This window comes from Drosophila tropicalis, unplaced genomic scaffold (assembly GCF_018151085.1).
Source record: "Drosophila tropicalis isolate 14030-0801.00 unplaced genomic scaffold, ASM1815108v1 contig_4, whole genome shotgun sequence".
NCBI lineage: Eukaryota > Metazoa > Arthropoda > Insecta > Diptera > Drosophilidae > Drosophila > Drosophila tropicalis.
The window spans coordinates 2,403,314-2,422,896 of record NW_027172862.1 but is presented as its reverse complement, the minus strand read 5'-3'; the positions used below and the strand labels follow the sequence as shown (position 1 = coordinate 2,422,896).

Genomic DNA, 19,583 nt, shown 5'->3' with positions numbered 1-19,583 from the left:
CTTTTAGTTAATTATGCACAGGGCCAAGGCAATGATGAGATGGGAAACTGCCTCTTTTGACACATACATGATGTTATTGGCTTTGCCCCGACACAAGGACATAGGTACCACTCATCGCCATCATCATCATCATCATCCATTTATGTAACCAGAACCACATTCTCCCACCACTTAACTTTTGATTAATGACATTACTAAGCTCACGGCTTTAAGATTTGCTTCCACAAAAGACCAAAAACTCATATAAAGTAAGTTGTAAAGCCGACTTTGGTATACCACGTAGGGGATCAAAAACTCTTCCTTTCCTTTATTTATGTAAAACCTGGTGAGTTAATATACAATGCCAATCCAATAGCTGCACGGTATAAAAACAAACACTAAAATGTCAAATTGCTAGCCTTAAACTTAATAAAAAATGCATTTCAATTGGTCTAATTAAAAACATAATGCCATAAATCTGGGGGTTTATTTATCCACATGTTGGCATTTAAAAAAAAAATAATACAAAGCCTAACAGAAAGGTTGACCTAGGACAATATTTTATGTGTATGATTATTTGCCAGATAAATGCAAAGAACTTTTAATCACTCATTAATCTGGATCAATTCTTTTTAGAAAAATACTGTCGATGATTTCTAAATTCAATTAGTCCAATTTTAAATGTGAATCTATTCAGTTTAACTTTTCTTTTCTACTGCAATTTTCACAATTTTCCGCAAAGGTTTGAAAGCAAACTTTTTTCTGTGCCCGTCGGTGAGTGGGGTCAGATTGGGGTGGAAAATTGAGGGTCTGACCGGCGCCAAACTGTAATTACTTTGCAGTCAAGCCAACACAGAGTATGGAAAAAACGAAAATAATAACAAAACACAAAAAAGTTTGCGCCTGTTGGTATGCAATATATATATATATTTTTTTGGATTTTTATTTTGCCCTCTCTTAAGCATTTGCCAGAGTTATTAACGGTTAATCTAGGTAAGGCTTAGGTGTGGGACCAAAGTTGCAAACTTTTAAGTGCACCTGAATGGCGCCCATTATTTGTTTCTGTTGCTTCCACCCTGTCTACCTAGCTTCATGGGCTTAAAAGAGTAGAGTACATTAAATTCAACTTAATATATGCATATAAAAGAGACAGTGGGGACAATATCCTTTTGGTTAAACACTTAGATCTTAAAAGCAAAAAATTGCCAGAATAGAGGTAGCTTAATTAAAGATTTGTATTATTTACTTCGTAAGGGGTACAATTGTGTCGGGATCTTGCTCTTTTTTTTATTGTTACCATTTTTTCTGTTTCAAAGTTTCAAATTTTTTTGTCAAGTGCTGTGTGTGGCTTTTGAAACTTTGACCATTTTGAGTGCTCATTGCGATTGTTTCTACCATAGCAATGTGGGTTCGATTACTTGCGGTCTTTTAGGCATATAAGCTTCTTAAGTAACATTTTTAATGGATTTGCCATAGAAAAGTGGTGTGAGATATTTTGGTAACTTGCTTAATACGTGTAAGAAGAACTAAAGAACTGTTTTAAGCTTTCATTTGCAGCAACAAAACAAATTCCTTTTCAATTTTCTTTCAAGTCAATCTGACACATTCTTCTCAATTACCAAATTAAATTCAACTGATTGCCCTTGTGAAAATGATGATAATATATTTTCACTTGACAATGAATTATTTCAATTGATTCAATTTCATTTTGACATTTTTGACTAATGTTGAAATTCAATTGATATGATTAGATGGATCTTATGGGCACGTCTTACATACCCTTCGGCGAACATGTTTCGCGTTCTGCGGTAATGAAATGCTAATACCTCTCATCTGCCTAGACATACACATGTATATGGATGTATGTAGGTATATGTATTGCATATACATATGTATAGTGTGTTGTTTGTAATAAGTAGGTAGTAAAATATGTAGAACATGCGACAGTTGTCAGGCTAAATTTTTGCACAAAATTGCGTATACGCACGGTTGCCTTAGTCTGGGCCATCGGGTAGTGGGTGTAATATATGTCAACGCGTTTCATGTGCCAAGCAATAAATATAAGGCACACGTAGGTTCATAGTCCATAGGGGAGTGGTGGCGGAGTAGGCTTCTGTTGGAGCGGTCTCCGGTTCGGGGGCAGAGCTCGCAACGATTATCATTTATAAAAAGCACAAGGGAATACATGAGACTGACAGAGAACGAGCAACGAGCAAGAGACCGAGAGACCAACAGACCAAGAGACAGCCAGCTGGACGAAGCCATAGGAAGTGGTTGGTCTTTTACCTCCATTCCCCCTCCCCCCTCTGCCAGCCCTTTTACTTGTCTTTTTACGCGTACGTGCGCATATTTGACCAGCACGGACCTAAAATACATACTCGTACGTAGTACATGTGCACATAACATGTGATGTGAGTGTTCATGGGATGAAACCTAGGGTGTTCTTCTTCTTAGTTTTTTTCTCGTTACTCGGCCTTTGTCAACGACTATTTAGTGCAGAAAATGCAAAAAAAAAACAATAGTTTTTTTTACTTACGCATGGTTATAAAAGCATTCAGTGCAGGGAGCAGCAACGCAAAAACCATCGCCATTATTGTTGTTATCATGACAAGGTCATCGTCAAGGACGCTGACCAAAAATTACCCAAAAGATGTGCATGCTATGGGGCACTTAATGAAGCCATCTAAATTAAAGATTTATGAAATAATTTCCAGCCAGGCAAACTAACAAATGTTAGGTGTTCTCTTTCTTCGTTCTTTTTTCTCAACCTCCTGGCATCGTCTGTGGCAAGGTTTACCACCTATTCTACTTCCGCACTATCCCCATTGGAGACAATAAAACCAACTTAACGTAACCATGTCTGACAATTTAAATCCACTTGATTTCGTGTGCGTGCTCAACGCTTCAAATTCTATGGCCCGAGCAGGATGCTTTAACCAATAGTCTACCCTTTGCAAGCCCCTTAAGCGCTTCTCGGACACTCGACACTTTAGTTTTCTATTCATTTGTGTGCCAGATGGCTTAGCCAAAATGCTCGGGATCAGGCTTGGGTTAGTCGTCGATAATATACATAGTATAATGGCCGTTTGCTTTTAGAAGAGTCACACACAATGTAGTTTTTATAAAATAATAATTATGAGATAGGAGGATAACAATTCAACTGAAATAAACTTTTTGATATACAATTTATTCTGATTATTCTTTTTTGTTTTTGTTCATTTAGGTGAACGTCTTATACAATATGCCAGCGAGAACTTAGTGACAGAGGTGCTCATCCATCCGCAATACAATACGCTCATACAATGTATGCGCAATCTGCTCAGCAGTTTTACGCGTCATCGTCATATAATACACGCTGGCTATACCTTCACCGGTAACGGTTCCTGGATATTGCAGGACGGTACCTTTTCGGTATCCGATTTTGCAGAGGCATTTCAAGAGCACGATGTACAAAGAGTTATTCGCGCCTATGCGGATACCATAACAATGAATATACACTGCGCAGATGCTGGTCTCTGGCATACATTACCGGATAAAGGATTTGCACGGCAATGCAGGATCAGAATCAATCCGGTCGATGTCTTGGATACCAGCAGTGAGAGCATTAATGGCTTCTTAGGTAAATGTGGATATGTTTTTTTAAGTGAATTGTGAATGACTGCTTGTTGTTTTTTGCGTTACAGACTATTTAGCGCCCATGGTAGTGCCAACATCATTGCGGGAATTGTTAGAGACGTCAGATGTGGTGGGAAATATTCGTTTTACCCATCCAACTCTATATGTCTTTCCTGGTGGTCAGGGTGATGCTGCTCTGTTTGGCATTAATGGCTTTAATATGCTAGGTAAGTTTTGGTTTGCATTTGATCTTGCATGTTGATCTTATTGTTTATGTTCATTTTACAGTTGATGGCGGCTTTAATCGCAAGGCATGCTTCTGGGATTTTGCCCGACATCTAGACCGTCTTGATGCGGTGCTAATGACACGCCTTAACAACAGCAATGTCCAAGGCCTTGGCGCAGTAGTTGGGCGAAAACGTGAGTCACATGTTTATCCCCAGATTGGACACTTTTTTGGAAATGTACCTGATCGCAAGGGCCTGCCGAGTCCCGATGGCGACAAGGACCGCAATCCATTGCTAATAGACCTCTTTGAACGTGGCCATAGTTTGGTCAGCGATCTTAAATCTTTGGATCTGAAACCACAGAGTTGCTATCGCAATCAAGATCCAATTAATCTATATCACAAGGTAGGCCATGGCACCCTAGACATGTATGTGATTAGTCCAGCACGGGACTCGAAGGAGGTCAAGGAATTTATGCAAAAATGGCATGCCGGTGATCAGCGACTTTTCGCTTCGCGGGACACCAAAGAGTTCAACTTTCCATTGCAGAATTTAGTTTCAATTTGCGCACTGTTGGTGTGGCAACCTGCCAACCCGGATGATACCATTACGCGAATTCTCTTCCCGGGCAGTACTCCAGACTTTAAGATCCAAGAGGGTCTAGAGAAGCTTAAGCATTTGGAGTTTATGAAGCACTCGACCTGTACGGCCAAGTCAATTGCGCCAGCCATTCAGACAGTAAGCAGTACCCGCAAGACGCTTAAGTCAGCCATCGAAGCAGCTCCAGCTCCACCCAGTGCAAGTTATAAACCTGCCAAATTTGGTCCAGTAGCGAGTGCAGCAGTTGCCGTGCAGCATCAGCAAGACAATAAGGCTAAAGAGGCTGCTGCGGCTGCTGCTGCCGCAGAGGAAGCAGCAGTTTCGCAAAGTCTTGGAATAAAGGCTGACTCTATTGATACAGATGAACCAGAGCCGGAACCAGCAGTGGATACAGGCGATGAGGCTGTGCACGTTGAACCGGAAGCGGATACCGAAGCTGAATTGGAAGCAGAAGCCGTTCCAGACACTGAAGCGGACAACAAGGACGCCGGTGAAGAGAAAAAGGTGGAAGTCATTATAATCAAACCAACAGCTGGACAAAAGGACGCCGTCGACGCTGCGCACATGGAAGCTACTGCACCTGGAAAATCAGGAAAACCGCCCAAAGGTAAAACGGAGAAACCCCGCGCAGAAGTGAAGCCTGTAGTTCGTTCCCGAATCGACACCAAGCCACCGAAATCCATGGATCGCAAGCTGGTTAAGCGGGATGACAAAAAGAGTTCACCGACCGCTACGCCGGCCGCGTCACGTACTCCGGGTGGTCGTGATGTCAAACCTAAATTAATGACCCGCACTGCCGCCACCAGGTCTAGTCCAAGTAGCACTCCGGCGAAAAGCGCCAAGGAGGCCAACAATCGCAAGGTACTTGAATCAAAGCAGCAGGCAGCAGCGGCAGCCTCAGCTCGTCAGACAGCTGCATCTACCAAGCGTATTGCAGCCAGCTCTGCCACGTCTAGTTCAGGAGAAAGAAAATTTCAGCAAGCGGATACAAAGTCTTCAACCCACACAACAGTTGCGCAGCGGAAGCCCATATCGCGACGTCCTCGTGGTGTATCGCCGTCAAAGCGTGCACCAGCGCCTGGCAGTCCCATCAAGTCGGCTAAACCAAAAGCGGAAATCAAAAAATCACGGTTAGACAAGGGGGGCACAACCGATTCCAGTCTAGTGTCCACACCCTCGGCAGATGATGCAACCGCTGCCAAAAAACTGCAGGAGTTGACCGCTTCCCAGGAACTGGAGCTTGCGGAAAAGCAGCGCGAGCTAGACGATCTTAAGGAAGAGCAGGAAGTAGTGCGTGAGATAGAAGCTGTTTTCAGCCGTGACGAGATGAAACGTCAACAACAGATTAAGGCCGAGCTTCGAGAGATGGCAAAGCAGGACAGTACCACAGAGGCCGACGAGGAAGAAGAGTATTTGATTATCGAAAAAGAAGAGGTGGAACAATATACAGAGGACTCTATTATCGAGCAAGAGAGCAGCATGACTAAAGAAGAGGAGATCCAAAAACATCAGCGTGACTCTCAAGAGTCGGAGAAGAAGCGCAAGAAGAGTGCTGAAGAGGAGATTGAAGCAGCTATTGCCAAAGTGGAGGCAGCTGAGCGCAAAGCCCGTTTGGAAGACACACATGACCACCAAACGGTTTCTACGCCTGAGAAGTCGGAAATAAAAGCTGAGCTACAGGAAATTATAGCCACTGCCAAAGATATTATAGTCAAATCCCGCACGGACGAACAATTGGCTAAGCCTACTGAGGAAGAATACTCCTCTCCAACCCCGGAGGAGAAGATAAGCAAGAGAACCTCTGATACAAAAGACGAACCGATTGAAATACCCGAGGCACTGCCCGTTAACCTGCAAGAGAGTCTTCCGGAGGAAAAGTTCTCGGCAACAATCGAGTCAGGTGCTACAACGGCACCCACACTTCCAGAGGATGAGCGCATACCTTTGGATCAGATCAAAGAAGACTTGGTGGTTGAGGAGAAGTATGTCAAGGAAGAGACCAAAGAGGTAGAAGCCATTGTAACCGTAGCAAATGCTGAAGTGACAGTACCAGCATTAGCAGCTTCCATTGCCGCTGCGGACGTTGCCTTCGTCCCAGTAGTGGCCACCAAAATACCCGTTCTCGCCGAGCCCCAGGATGCTGGTGATCGTGTGTTGCCAAAGAAAATGACATTCGAAGCTCAACAGAACCTAATGCGTGATGTAATTAAGACACCTGATGAAGTAGCCGATTTGCCTGTCCACGAGGAAGCCGATTTATGTCTTTACGAGAAGGACGGTCATATTTCGCACAAAGAGGAAGCTGCCAAAGAAGAAAAAGAAACTGACGATGAAAAGGATGCCAAGGAACCAGAATTGGAGGTACAACCCCATGTCGAAGATGTAGCAACGCCCAGAACCGATCCCCCTAAACCAACTCAGGAAACTGCACAGAAAAGCACAATTTTAACGAATATTACCGAAACGAAGGCATTAACCGTTGAAGCTGAACAGTCTATTCAAACAGCTGTGGTCACACACACTGAAGCCAAACCCCAAGAAAAGACAGTAGATAAAGATCTAAAGAAATCGGTTAGTACTCCTGAAGAAAAAGAAGCCAGCGATATCACTTCCGAAGATGAGCTACCAGCCCAACTTGTTCAACCCTCTGTATTGCCCACTAAAGTTAAGGAACGCGAAGACACTATTTCACTAGAGAGTCCGGATACAATTGAAGAAGCAATTGAAGTTGAGATGCAGGTAACCGAAACAGAGATCCAAAAAGAAAAACCGGTTACACTTACGGAATCGGCCATAAACGCCGACTCTTCGAAAATAACCCAAGAAAAGAGTGTCAAGGACCAGAAAAGTCCAACAGCCCTAACAGAAGCCTCTCAGCCACAAGAAGGCTCACGCCCTCAATCAGTGGCTGACAGCGTTAAGGATGAAACTGAAAAACCGGATATCACACCTGCCGACAAATCCAAGGATCCATCACGCCGTGAATCAGTAGTTGAAAGTGTTAAGGATGAGAAGTCTCCACTTGCTTCCAAAGATACTTCACGTCCCCAATCTGTGGCCGACAGTTGTAAAGACGAAGCCGTGAAAACGGAAAACACACCTGCTGACAAATCTAAAGATCCGTCCAGAAGGGAATCGATTGCTGAAAGTATCAAAGACGAAAAGTCTCCACTAGCTTCTAAAGATGCTTCACACCCTCAATCTGTGGCTGACAGCGTTAAAGATGAAGCTGAAAAACCTGAAAGCACACCTGCAGACAAGTCTACCGAACCATCTCGCCGTGAATCTGTGACTGAAAGTATAAAGCCGGAAGGTATTAGGGATGAAAAGTCTCCAACGGCATTTGAAGATGCTTCACGTCCTGAATCTGTAACCGATATTCTAAAAGATGTTGCTGCAAAGCAAGAGAGCACACGTGAAGACAAGTCAAAGGAACAATCACGCCGTGAATCAATTGTTGAAAGTGTTAAGGCAGAAAGTATAAAGGATAAAAAGTCTCCACTTGCTTCTAAAGATGCTTCACGTCCTCCATCGGTGGCTGACAGTGTTGAAGAAGAAGCGCTGAAACCAGAGGGCATACCAACTGATAAATCCAAGGAACCGTCCAAGAGAGAATTAAATGCTGAAAACATGAAACCAGAAAGTTTAAAGGATGAGAAATCTCCATTAGCTTCTAAGGATGCTTCACGTCCTGAATCTGTGGCTGACAGCGTTAAAGATGAAGCTGAAAAACCAGCGAGTACACCTGCTGACAAATCAAAGGAACCATCTCGCCGTGAATCAATTGTAGAAAGTGTTAAGGCAGAAAGTGTCAAGGATGAAAAGTCTCCACTTGCTTCTAAAGATGCTTCAGGTCGTCAATCTGTAACTGACAGTGTTAAAGATGAAGCTGAAAAATCAGAGAGCACACCTGCTGACAAATCTAAGCAACCATCTCGTCGTGAATCGTTGGCTGAAAGTGTTAAAGCAGAAAACATTAAAGATGAAAAGTCTCCACTTGCTTCTACAGAAACTTCACGTCCTCAATCTGTGGCTGAAAGCATTAGAGATGAAGCTGAAAAAGTGGGGAGCAGTCCAACTAACAAATCCAAGGATCCATCACGCCGTGAATCAATTGTTGAAAGTGTTAAGGCAGAAAGTGTCAAGGACGAAAAGTCTCCACTTGCTTCTAAGGATGCTTCACGTCCTGAATCTGTAGCTGACAGCGTTAAAGATGAAGCTGAAAAACCAGGGAGCACACCCGCTGACAAATCCAAAGAACCATCACGCCGTGAATCAATTATTGAAAGTGTTAAGGCAGAAAGTGTCAAGGACGAAAAGTCTCCACTTGCTTCTAAGGATGCTTCACGTCCTGAATCTGTAACTGAGAGCGTTAATGATGAACCTGAAAAACCAGGGAGCACACCTGCTGACAAATCCAAGGAACCATCACGCCGTGAATCAATTATTGAAAGTGTTAAGGCAGAAAGTGTCAAGGACGAAAAGTCTCCACTTGCTTCTAAAGATGCTTCACGTCCTGAATCTGTAGCTGACAGCGTTAAAGATGAAGCTGAAAAACTGGGTAGCACACCTGCTGTCACTACACAGGAACCGTCACGCCGTGAATCAATTGTTGAAAGTGTTAAGGCAGAAAGTGTCAAGGATGAAAAGTCTCCACTTGCTTCTAAGGAAGCCTCACGTCCTGAATCTGTGGCTGACAGCGTTAAAGATGAAGCTGAAAAACCAGGGAGCACACCTGCTGACAAATCCAAAGAACCATCACGCCGTGAATCAATTATTGAAAGTGTTAAGGCAGAAAGTGTCAAGGACGAAAAGTCTCCACTTGCTTCTAAAGATGCTTCACGTCCTGAATCTGTAGCTGACAGCGTTAAAGATGAAGCTGAAAAACTGGATAGCACACCTGCTGTCACTACACAGGAACCGTCACGCCGTGAATCAATTGTTGAAAGTGTTAAGGCAGAAAGTGTCAAGGATGAAAAGTCTCCACTTGCTTCTAAGGATGCTTCACGTCCTGAATCTGTAGCTGACAGCGTTAAAGATGAAGCTGAGATGCCAGAGAGCGTGACTGCTGACAAATCCAAGGAAGCATCTCGTCGGGAATCAGTGGCTGAATGTGTAAAGGATGAAAAGTCTCCACTTGCTTCTAAAGATGCTTCACGTCCTGAATCTGTGGCTGACAGCGTTAAAGATGAAGCTGAAAAACCAGGGAGCACACCCGCTGACAAATCCAAAGAACCATCACGCCGTGAATCAATTATAGAAAGTGTTAAGGCAGAAAGTGTCAAGGACGAAAATTCTCCACTGGCTTCTAAGGATGCTTCACGTCCTGAATCTGCAGCTGACAGCGTTAAAGATGAAGCTGAGAAGCCAGAGAGCACGACTGCTGACAAATCGAAGGAAGCATCTCGTCGGGAATCAGTGGCTGAAAGTGTAAAGGATGAAAAGTCTCCACTTGCTTCTAAGGATGCTTCACGTCCTGAATCTGTAGCTGACAGCGTTAAAGATGGAGCTGAAAAACTGGATAGCACAACTGCTGTCACTACACAGGAACCGTCACGCCGTGAATCAATTGTTGAAAGTATTAAGGCAGAAAGTGTCAAGGATGAAAAGTCTCCACTTGCTTCTAAGGAAGCCTCACGTCCTGAATCTGTGGCTGACAGCGTTAAAGATGAAGCTGAAAAACCAGGGAGCACACCTGCTGACAAATCCAAAGAACCATCACGCCGTGAATCAATTATTGAAAGTGTTAAGGCAGAAAGTGTCAAGGACGAAAAGTCTCCACTTGCTTCTAAAGATGCTTCACGTCCTGAATCTGTAGCTGACAGCGTTAAAGATGAAGCTGAAAAACTGGATAGCACACCTGCTGTCACTACACAGGAACCGTCACGCCGTGAATCAATTGTTGAAAGTGTTAAGGCAGAAAGTGTCAAGGACGAAAAGTCTCCACTTGCTTCTAAAGATGCTTCACGTCCTGAATCTGTAGCTGACAGCGTTAAAGATGAAGCTGAAAAACTGGATAGCACACCTGCTGTCACTACACAGGAACCGTCACGCCGTGAATCAATTGTTGAAAGTGTTAAGGCAGAAAGTGTCAAGGATGAAAAGTCTCCACTTGCTTCTAAGGAAGCCTCACGTCCTGAGTCGGTGGCTGACAGCGTTAAAGATGAAGCTGAAAAACCATGGAGCACACCTGCTGACAAATCCAAAGAACCATCACGCCGTGAATCAATTATTGGAAGTGTTAAGGCAGAAAGTGTCAAGGACGAAAAGTCTCCACTTGCTTCTAAGGATGCTTCACGTCCTGAATCTGTGGCTGACAGCGTTAAGGATGAAGCTGAAAAACTGGATAGCACATCTGCTGTCAAATCACAGGAACCATCACGCCGTGAATCAATTGTTGAAAGTGTTAAGGATGAAAAGTCTCCTCAATCAGTGGCCAGCAGCGTAAAAGATGAAACTGAAAAACCAGAGACCACAACTGCTGACAAATCCAAGGAACCATCACGCCGGGAATCAGTGGCTGAAAGTGTTAAGGCAGAAAGTGTCAAGGATGAAAAGTCTCCACTTGCTTCTAAGGAAGCCTCACGTCCTGAATCTGTGGCTGACAGCGTTAAAGATGAAGCTGAAAAACCAGAGAGCACACCTGCTGACCAATCCAAGGAACCATCGCGCCGTGAATCAATTGTTGAAAGTGTTAAGGCAGAAAGTATCAAGGATGAAAAGTCTCCACTTGCTTCTAAGGATGCCTCACGTCCTGAATCTGTAACTGACGGTGTTAAAGAGGAAGCTGAAAAACCAGAGAGCACAACTGCTGACAAATCTAAGGAACCATCGCGCCGTGAATCAATTGTTGAAAGTGTTAAGGCAGAAAGTGTCAAGGATGAAAAGTCTCCACTTGCTTCTAAGGATGCCTCACGTCCTGAATCTGTAACTGACGGTGTTAAAGAGGAATCTGAAAAACCAGAGAGCACAACTGCTGACAAATCCAAGGAACCATCTCGTCGTGAATCAATTGTTGAAAGTGTTAAGGCAGAAAGTGTCGAGGATGAAAAGTCTCCACTTGCTTCTAAGGATGCTTCACGTCCTGAATCTGTAGCTGACGGCATTAAAGACGAAGCTGAAAAACCAGACAGCACAACTGCTGACAAATCCAAGGAACCATCTCGTCGTGAATCAATTGTTGAAAGTGTTAAGGCAGAAAGTTTCAAGGATGAAAAGTCTCCACTTGCTTCTAAGGATCCTTCACGTCCTCACTCTGTAACTGACAGTGTTAAAGACGAAGCTGAAAAACCAGAGAGCACAACTGCTGACAAATCCAAGGAAACATCTCGTCGTGAGTCAATTGTTGAAAGTATTAAGGCAGAAAGTGTTAAGGATGAAAAATCTCCACTTGCTTCTAAGGATGCCTCACGTCCTGAATCTGTGGCTGACAGCGTTAAAGATGAAGCTGAAAAACTGGATAGCACACCTGCTGTCACATCACAGGAACCATCACGCCGTGAATCGATTGTTGAAAGTGTTAAGGCAGAAAGTATCAAGGACGAAAAGTCTCCACTTGCTTCTAAGGATGCCTCACGTCCTGAATCTGTAACTGACGGTGTTAAAGAGGAAGCTGAAAAACCAGAGAGTACAACTGCTGACAAATCCAAGGATCCATCTCGTCGTGAATCAATTGTTGAAAGTGTTAAGGCAGACAGTGTCAAGGATGAAAAGTCTCCACTTGCTTCTAAAGATGCTTCACGTCCTCACTCTGTAACTGACAGTGTCCAAGACGAAGTTGAAAAACCAGAGGGCACAGTTGCTGACAAATCCAAAGAACCATCTCGTCGTGAATCAATTGTTGAAAGTGTTAAAGCAGAAAGTATTAAAGATGAAAAGTCTCCACTTGCCTCTGAAGATGCTTCACGTCCTCAATCAGTGGCTGACAGCATAAAAGATGAAGCTGAAAAACCAGAGGGCACAGTTGCTGACAAATCCAAAGAACCATCTCGTCGTGAATCAATTGTTGAAAGTGTTAAGGCAGAAAGTGTCAAGGATGAAAAGTCTCCACTTGCTTCTAAGGATCCTTCACGTCCTCACTCTGTAACTGACAGTGTTAAAGACGAAGCTGAAAAACCAGAGAGCACAACTGCAGACAAATCCAAAGAACCATCTCGTCGTGAATCAATTATAGAAAGTGTTAAGGCAGAAAGTGTCAAGGATGAAAAGTCTCCACTTGCTTCTAAAGATGCTTCACGTCGTCACTCTGTAACTGACAGTGTGCAAGACGAAGCTGAAAAACCAGAGGGCACAGTTGCTGACAAATCCAAAGAACCATCTCGTCGTGAATCAATTGTTGAAAGTGTTAAAGCAGAAAGTATTAAAGATGAAAAGTCTCCACTTGCCTCTAAAGATGCTTCACGTCCTCAATCAGTGGCTGGCAGCATAATAGATGAAGCTGAAAAACCAGAGGGCACAGTTGCTGACAAATCCAAAGAACCATCTCGTCGTGAATCAATTGTTGAAAGTGTTAAGGCAGAAAGTGTCAAGGATGAAAAGTCTCCACTTGCTTCTAAGGATCCTTCACGTCCTCACTCTGTAACTGACAGTGTTAAAGATGAAGCTGAAAAACTGGATAGCACACCTGCTGTCACATCACAGGAACCATCACGCCGTGAATCGATTGTTGAAAGTGTTAAGGCAGAAAGTTTCAAGGATGAAAAGTCTCCACTTGCTTCTAAAGATGCTTCACGTCCTCACTCTGTAACTGAAAGTGTTAAAGACGAAGCTGAAAAACCAGAGAGTACAACTGCAGACAAATCCAAAGAACCATCTCGTCGTGAATCAATTATAGAAAGTGTTAAGGCAGAAAGTGTCAAGGATGAAAAGTCTCCACTTGCTTCTAAAGATGCTTCACGTCCTCACTCTGTAACTGACAGTGTCCAAGACGAAGCTGAAAAACCAGAGGGCACAGTTGCTGACAAATCCAAAGAACCATCTCGTCGTGAATCAATTGTTGAAAGTGTTAAAGCAGAAAGTATTAAAGATGAAAAGTCTCCACTTGCCTCTAAAGATGCTTCACGTCCTCAATCAGTGGCTGACAGCATAAAAGATGAAGCTGAAAAACCAGAGGGCACAGTTGCTGACAAATCCAAAGAACCATCTCGTCGTGAATCAATTGTTGAAAGTGTTAAGGCAGAAAGTGTCAAGGATGAAAAGTCTCCACTTGCTTCTAAGGATCCTTCACGTCCTCACTCTGTAACTGACAGTGTTAAAGACGAAGCTGAAAAACCAGAGAGCACAACTGCTGACAAATCCAAGGAACCATCTCGTCGTGAATCAATTGTTGAAAGTGTTAAGGCAGAAAGTGTCAGGGATGAAAAGTCTCCACTTGCTTCTAAGGATCCTTCACGTCCTCACTCTGTAACTGACAGTGTTAAAGACGAAGCTGAAAAACCAGAGAGCACAATTACTGACAAATCCAAGGAACCATCTCGTCGTGAATCAATTGTAGAAAGTGTTAAGGCAGAAAGTGTCAAGGATGAAAAGTCTCCACTTGCTTCTAAGGATGCCTCACGTCCTCAATCAGTGGCTGACAGCATAAAAGATGAAGCTGAAAAACCAGAGAGCACATCTGCTGACAGATCCAAGGAACCATCGCGCCGTGAATCGATTGTTGAAAGTGTTAAGGCAGAAAGTGTCAAGGATGAAAAGTCTCCACTTGCTTCTAAAGATGCTTCACGTCCTCACTCTGTAACTGACAGTGTTAAAGACGAAGCTGAAAAACCAGAGAGCACAACTGCTGACAAATCCAAGGAACCATCTCGTCGTGAATCAATTGTTGAAAGTGTTAAGGCAGAAAGTGTCAAGAATGAAAAGTCTCCACCTGCTTCAAAAGATGCTTCACGTCCGCAATCTGTGGCTGAAAGCGTTAAAGATAAAGCTGAAAAACCAGAGAGCACACCTACTGTCACATCACAGGAACCATCACGACGTGAATCAATTGTTGAAATGGAGAAGTCTGTTACTGACTTTTCGGATTTTGAACTAATTGAAAAGTCCAGCCTTACACTCAGCCTAGAAGCAACTCAATTAAAGGGTAGTTTGTCACGACCAGAAAGTTCAGAAGATTTGCGTGGAGATTTGCAAACAGCTTCCTCCCCCATAGAAGAGGCTCCTAAAGATTTTGATGGCGCACAGCTTGGAGCAAGTTCTGGCCTAGCTTTAAGTTTGAAGAAAGCTAAAGGAAATCTTCCAACATTATCAAGTCCGGTAGATGTAGCAGACGGTGACTTTTCGCAGAAATTGATTTTAGATACCACAACAGAAAATGTGTTGACTAGCCAGGCAGCGGAGCACTCAAAGGTATTCACAACGACTACCGTTTCTAGCCCTGTCGATGAGGCACCAGAATCTGTTGTGTGGACTGAGGAAGTACTTGGAACCGCCTCTTCTCCTCATGGTGAATCATTTGAAGGTACAAAGCCAGAAAGTGTGAAGGATGACAAGTCTCCGCTAGCTTCCAAAGATGCTTCACGTCCTCAATCTGTGGCAGATAGCCTTAAAGATGAAGCTAATAAACCAGAGAGCACGTCTGCAGACAAATCCAAAGAACCATCAGGCCGCGAATCAATCGTTGAAAGTGTTAAGGATGAAAAATCTCCTCTTGCTTCTAAGGATGCCTCGCGTCCTGAATCTGTGGCTGACAGCGTTAAAGATGAAGCTAAAAACCCAGATACCACACCTGCAGACAAATCCAAAGAACCATCTCGCCCTGAATCAGTGGCTGAAAATGTTAAGGAAGAAGAATATCCACTGGCATCTAAGGAACTTTCTCGGGCAGGATCTTTAGTAGAAAGCCCTACCGTTGGATCCAAGGAACAATCCCGACGGGAATCCATTACCGAAGCCTGTAAACAGGATGATGCCAAAGATGGCCCTAAGGAAGTTTCACGACCCGAATCTGTGACTGGAAGCACAAAATATGAAGTGGAGACATTGGGAGATAATGAAAGTGAAAAAGGTCACAAATCTACGTCTGCATCCCAAGAAGTATCTCTGGCGGCAAGTGTTTCAGATAAGCAGTCTAAGGAATCCTCGAGACCCGAAAGCATTAAAAGTGTCAGTTCTCCTACTGCCTTGCGCCCGCAATCGGTAACAGAAACAGTCTCCTCGCCCATTGAAGAGGGTCCAAAAGATATTTCCAGTTTGAATTTGAACCTTTCTGTCAGCGATAGTAAAGGAAAACTTCCGACACTATCAAGTCCCGTTGATGTAGCTGAGGGTGATTTTTCACAGAGTGGAGTGATACAATCTTCTCCGAAATCTCCGAGTCTTTCACAGCCTGCGGAGCTCTCCAAAGCAGGAGCATCAGTTACAGTATCAAGTCCAATAGACGAGGCCCCGAAATTACTAGAATCAGATAGCGTGAAAGAACATATCATATTAGCGACGGCAACTGATTCGTCAGATATAAGTGAAGCGAAAGAAACAATCTCTTCAATAATAGAAACATCGTCCAAAAAGTCAGAATCTTCTGTTGAGAGTCTATTAAATCAAATTTCGAAGAAAACTGAAGAGACACTTGTATCGTTGGAGAAAAAAACAGAAACCGCCGTGGAGTCTGTGAAACAGATTACCAAAGAAAGTAGCGAGCAGTTAACAGAGCTAATGTCTTTGGTCGACAGCAAAGTCAGTGAAACGACTGAGACGATTTCATCTAAAATTATTGACACAAAAGAAGCGAATATTACCGAACTAGTCTCTAAGACCGAAACCACCATTGAAAGTACACAAGGATTGGATCTTAGTGGTTTCTCTGAGCTGCGTGAGACTCACATAACTACAGTGGGTTCTCCGGAATTCACAGTTACCATTTGTGAACGCGATGAAACTATTTTACATGATATTAAAGAAGAAGACGAAGAGCATCGGTTTTCGCCACCTACAGATTTGGGAAGCACACTACCTCAGCAGCCAGTACGTCCACTATCGCCACGTGAAGAAGAAGTCGCCAAAATTGTAGCTGATGTCGCCAAGGTTCTCAAGTCCGATAAGGATATAACTGATATAATTCCAGACTTTAATGAAAAGGAATTGGAAGAAAAGCTTAAAGGGTCAGATGAGACATGCTCAAGTGGAGAGTTTGATAAGACTTTGGAAATTGACGCCATTAAAGTAGACATCGAATCAGAGAAATCATCCCCAGATCAAAAGTCGGGACCCGTTTCTATAGAAGAAAAGGATAAAATTGAACAGTCTGAAAAGGCTCAGCTGCAAGCTGCCGGAAATAAAATGACAACTGAATTCACTAGCATAGAATCTTCATTACCTTCCCGTCCAGAATCCGTGGTTAACCAGATTGAGGAAGTTTGCAAGTCGTCCAAGGAACAATCGCGTTCAACCTCTCAGACGAGTATTCGAGAAGAAATTAAATCAGTTGATTCTAAGGAAATATGTATTTCTGGTCCTGCTGCCAACGAGAAGGAGATTAAGACCTCTCGTCCCACTTCAAGCGCCAGTCAAGAAGAGACTTCGGAATCGCATTGTGCTGATTCCCTTCTCTCATCTACCCATGAGAGCAAAAAGGAAGAAAAGTCAACTGATTCAACAACAACCTTTTCAAAAACAGTTGTAAGTCAAACGCACCTTAAAGAAGAATCGCTCAGCGAATCATTGAGCAGCAGCCTCAAGGTGGAGGACAGTTCACGTCGTGAGTCTCTTAGCAGTTTGTTAACTGAAAAGGAGGTAATCTCAAAAACAAGCAGCAAAGCAACAGAAAAGGTTACCACTTCGTCAACTGTGCAACATGAGGAGTTACTTACACAATCTGAGGAGTGTTCCTCTGAGTCGATAATAAGTGAAATTCAAACGACAAGTACTCAAAAAGGAACCACTACTGGCATCACTAGCACAACTGATACCACCAACACCAGTACCAGCACAATTGATATAGATGAAACTGTTAAAGATAACCTAAAAGAAACCGTGGCCGAGTTTCTTGCCACCGAAAAAATCGTTTCGGCAAAGGAGTCTTTTACTGCTGAAGCCACCAAATCAACCGAAGAGTCCATAAAGAAAGATACTAGTCTTAGCACCTCCCAGAAGGCTATGTTTGTTGGCACAGACGAATCCAGACGTGAGTCTTTGCTAAGTCACACGAGTGAGAGTCGTCACACTCATAGCGATCCTGAAGATGACGGCTGTGAAGATGAGGGCGTTAATCTGAAAGAAGGTCGGTCAAAATCAATAGCTACCATTATGATGACAAGCATCTACAAGCCCTCCGAAGAGAGTAGCAATGTTGCCACGCTCCAAGAGGAAGAATATGAACAAGAGCAGGAGATCACCAAAAGTCAAACTCAGGCCCAGACAACAACTCTGTTAGAGTCGAATAAGCAGACAAGCTCCAAATCGAAAGTGGAGTCAATTACACTCACTCAAGTAGACATCCAATCTGAGGCAGAAGGTGAGTCTGAAAGTGAAGTCGCAGATCGAAAAACTCCGCCCACTGCACCAGTCAGTCCGAGTGTTAAGCCATCGACAGCATCAGCACCAACTTCAGTTGCAGTTTCAGCCAAAACCGAATCCATTGCCTCCACCTCGGGTCCGTTGTCGCCCAAGGATATAAGTGGTAAGTCTAGTCCTGGTGCTTTAACTTCTGAAAGTCAATCCATACCAACACCGTTAGGACGGGAATCCCATACAGAATCGACATCCGAATCATCGCCGAAGCCCACATCCCCCTTCCCCCGTGTTAGCAAAGATGAGCTAAAATCGCTAACTGGTGGCGATAGCGATTCCATCATTGAAGCAAGTGCTCCACGTGATCTAGAGAGTAGCAGTGCAGCTTTGGGCGGTAGCACCGAGAAGATCATTACCACAACGATAACGACAGTGACAAAAGTCATATCATCCGATGGAAAAGAGATAGTGACGGAACAGAAGACAGTAACCACCACAGATAGTTCCGAGCCAGATGGGGAGAAAGTCGTTGTTACTACTACACGCACCACCAGTGAGAGTGAACGTGATCAGATTCTGCCTAAAGAAGTGACCTTGCTTCGTGGTATCTACCGATCTAGCACCCCAGGCAGTGAAGATGATGAAGAGATACCAGGTTCCCCGCGAAGTGCTAGCTATGAACTGCAGCACTCCAGCTCGGGTATTAGCAAGCGTTCCGATTTAGATGCGGACGACAGTCAGGATGATATAATTCCTCCACTATATGGCAGCGAAGAATATTCTACAGCACGGGCTCTACCAGTACGAACAGCCGATCCTATGGCAACTTCCTTCTATGGCGCATTACCCGATAGCTTCGAGTGTGGTAAGCTACCAAGTGAACCCATTCCCATTCGAGGAAATTTATTGACAGAATCACCACCTGCGAGCCAATCATCCGAGAGTGTAGAGAGCTCTAGTCAAACCTGGGCGGGACACAAGTTCCTTGACGAAGCTGACAACGATTTCCAGAAGGCTCTCGATGAGCATGTGCAAGCCCGTGGGGTTGAGGTAATGTCTTCCGTAACGGCTAAGTACTCATATTCGCCATCAAAGGCCGAGGAAGTAGAGCAAATCGTAAGCAGCACCGCAGAACGTCAACGTTTTCCACTCAGCGACGTTCAGCGAGTGCGGACAGGTGAAAGTAGTTTCAGTAGTACGTCCGCTATCGAAACTACTGGAATCACAACTGAGAGTGGCCTCGTTACAACAACAGCAACAACAACAACAACAACCACTTCAACAACCGGCACTTTACCCAAGGATCGGCTAGAAGAATGGGGCAAGCCACTGGGCTTACCCTCACCTGCACCCATTGAGGGTGGCTCTGATATACGCACCACCCCCAAGAAAGAACGTCGATTGGTTGCAACCAAGACACGTTTAAATAATGAAAAGAATTTACGCAAACGCAGCGAATCGCCAAACAAGGCCAAGAAACCGGCTCCAGTCTACGTGGACTTAACCTATGTTCCGCACAACGGCAACTCCTACTATGCCCATGTGGACTTCTTCAAGCGTGTGCGTGCCCGCTACTATGTATTCTCGGGCACTGAACCCAGTCGCCAAGTATACGATGCCTTGTTGGAAGCAAAACAAACCTGGGAGGACAAGGAACTAGGTGAGTAATAACCAACTGTGCCGGTCAACACTTAAACACTCAACGAATCCCATTTTGCT

General features: G+C 44.0%; 1 protein-coding gene across 6 annotated transcripts in view; it reads left to right on the top strand.

The window, feature by feature from the left end:
- The window catches only part of futsch, a 57,955-nt gene that overhangs the window by 35,342 nt on the left and 3,030 nt on the right, over nucleotides 1-19,583 (top strand). For 4 of the 6 annotated variants that reach the window (XM_068285103.1, XM_068285105.1, XM_068285102.1 and 1 more), the window contains exons 4-6: nucleotides 3,203-3,598; nucleotides 3,663-3,821; nucleotides 3,883-19,524. In XM_068285103.1, coding sequence (XP_068141204.1) covers nucleotides 3,203-3,598; nucleotides 3,663-3,821; nucleotides 3,883-19,524 — 16,197 coding nt within the window. The remainder of the gene's footprint in view (nucleotides 1-3,202; nucleotides 3,599-3,662; nucleotides 3,822-3,882; nucleotides 19,525-19,583) is intronic. The other 2 variants (XM_068285107.1, XM_068285106.1) reach the window with 2 other exon arrangements.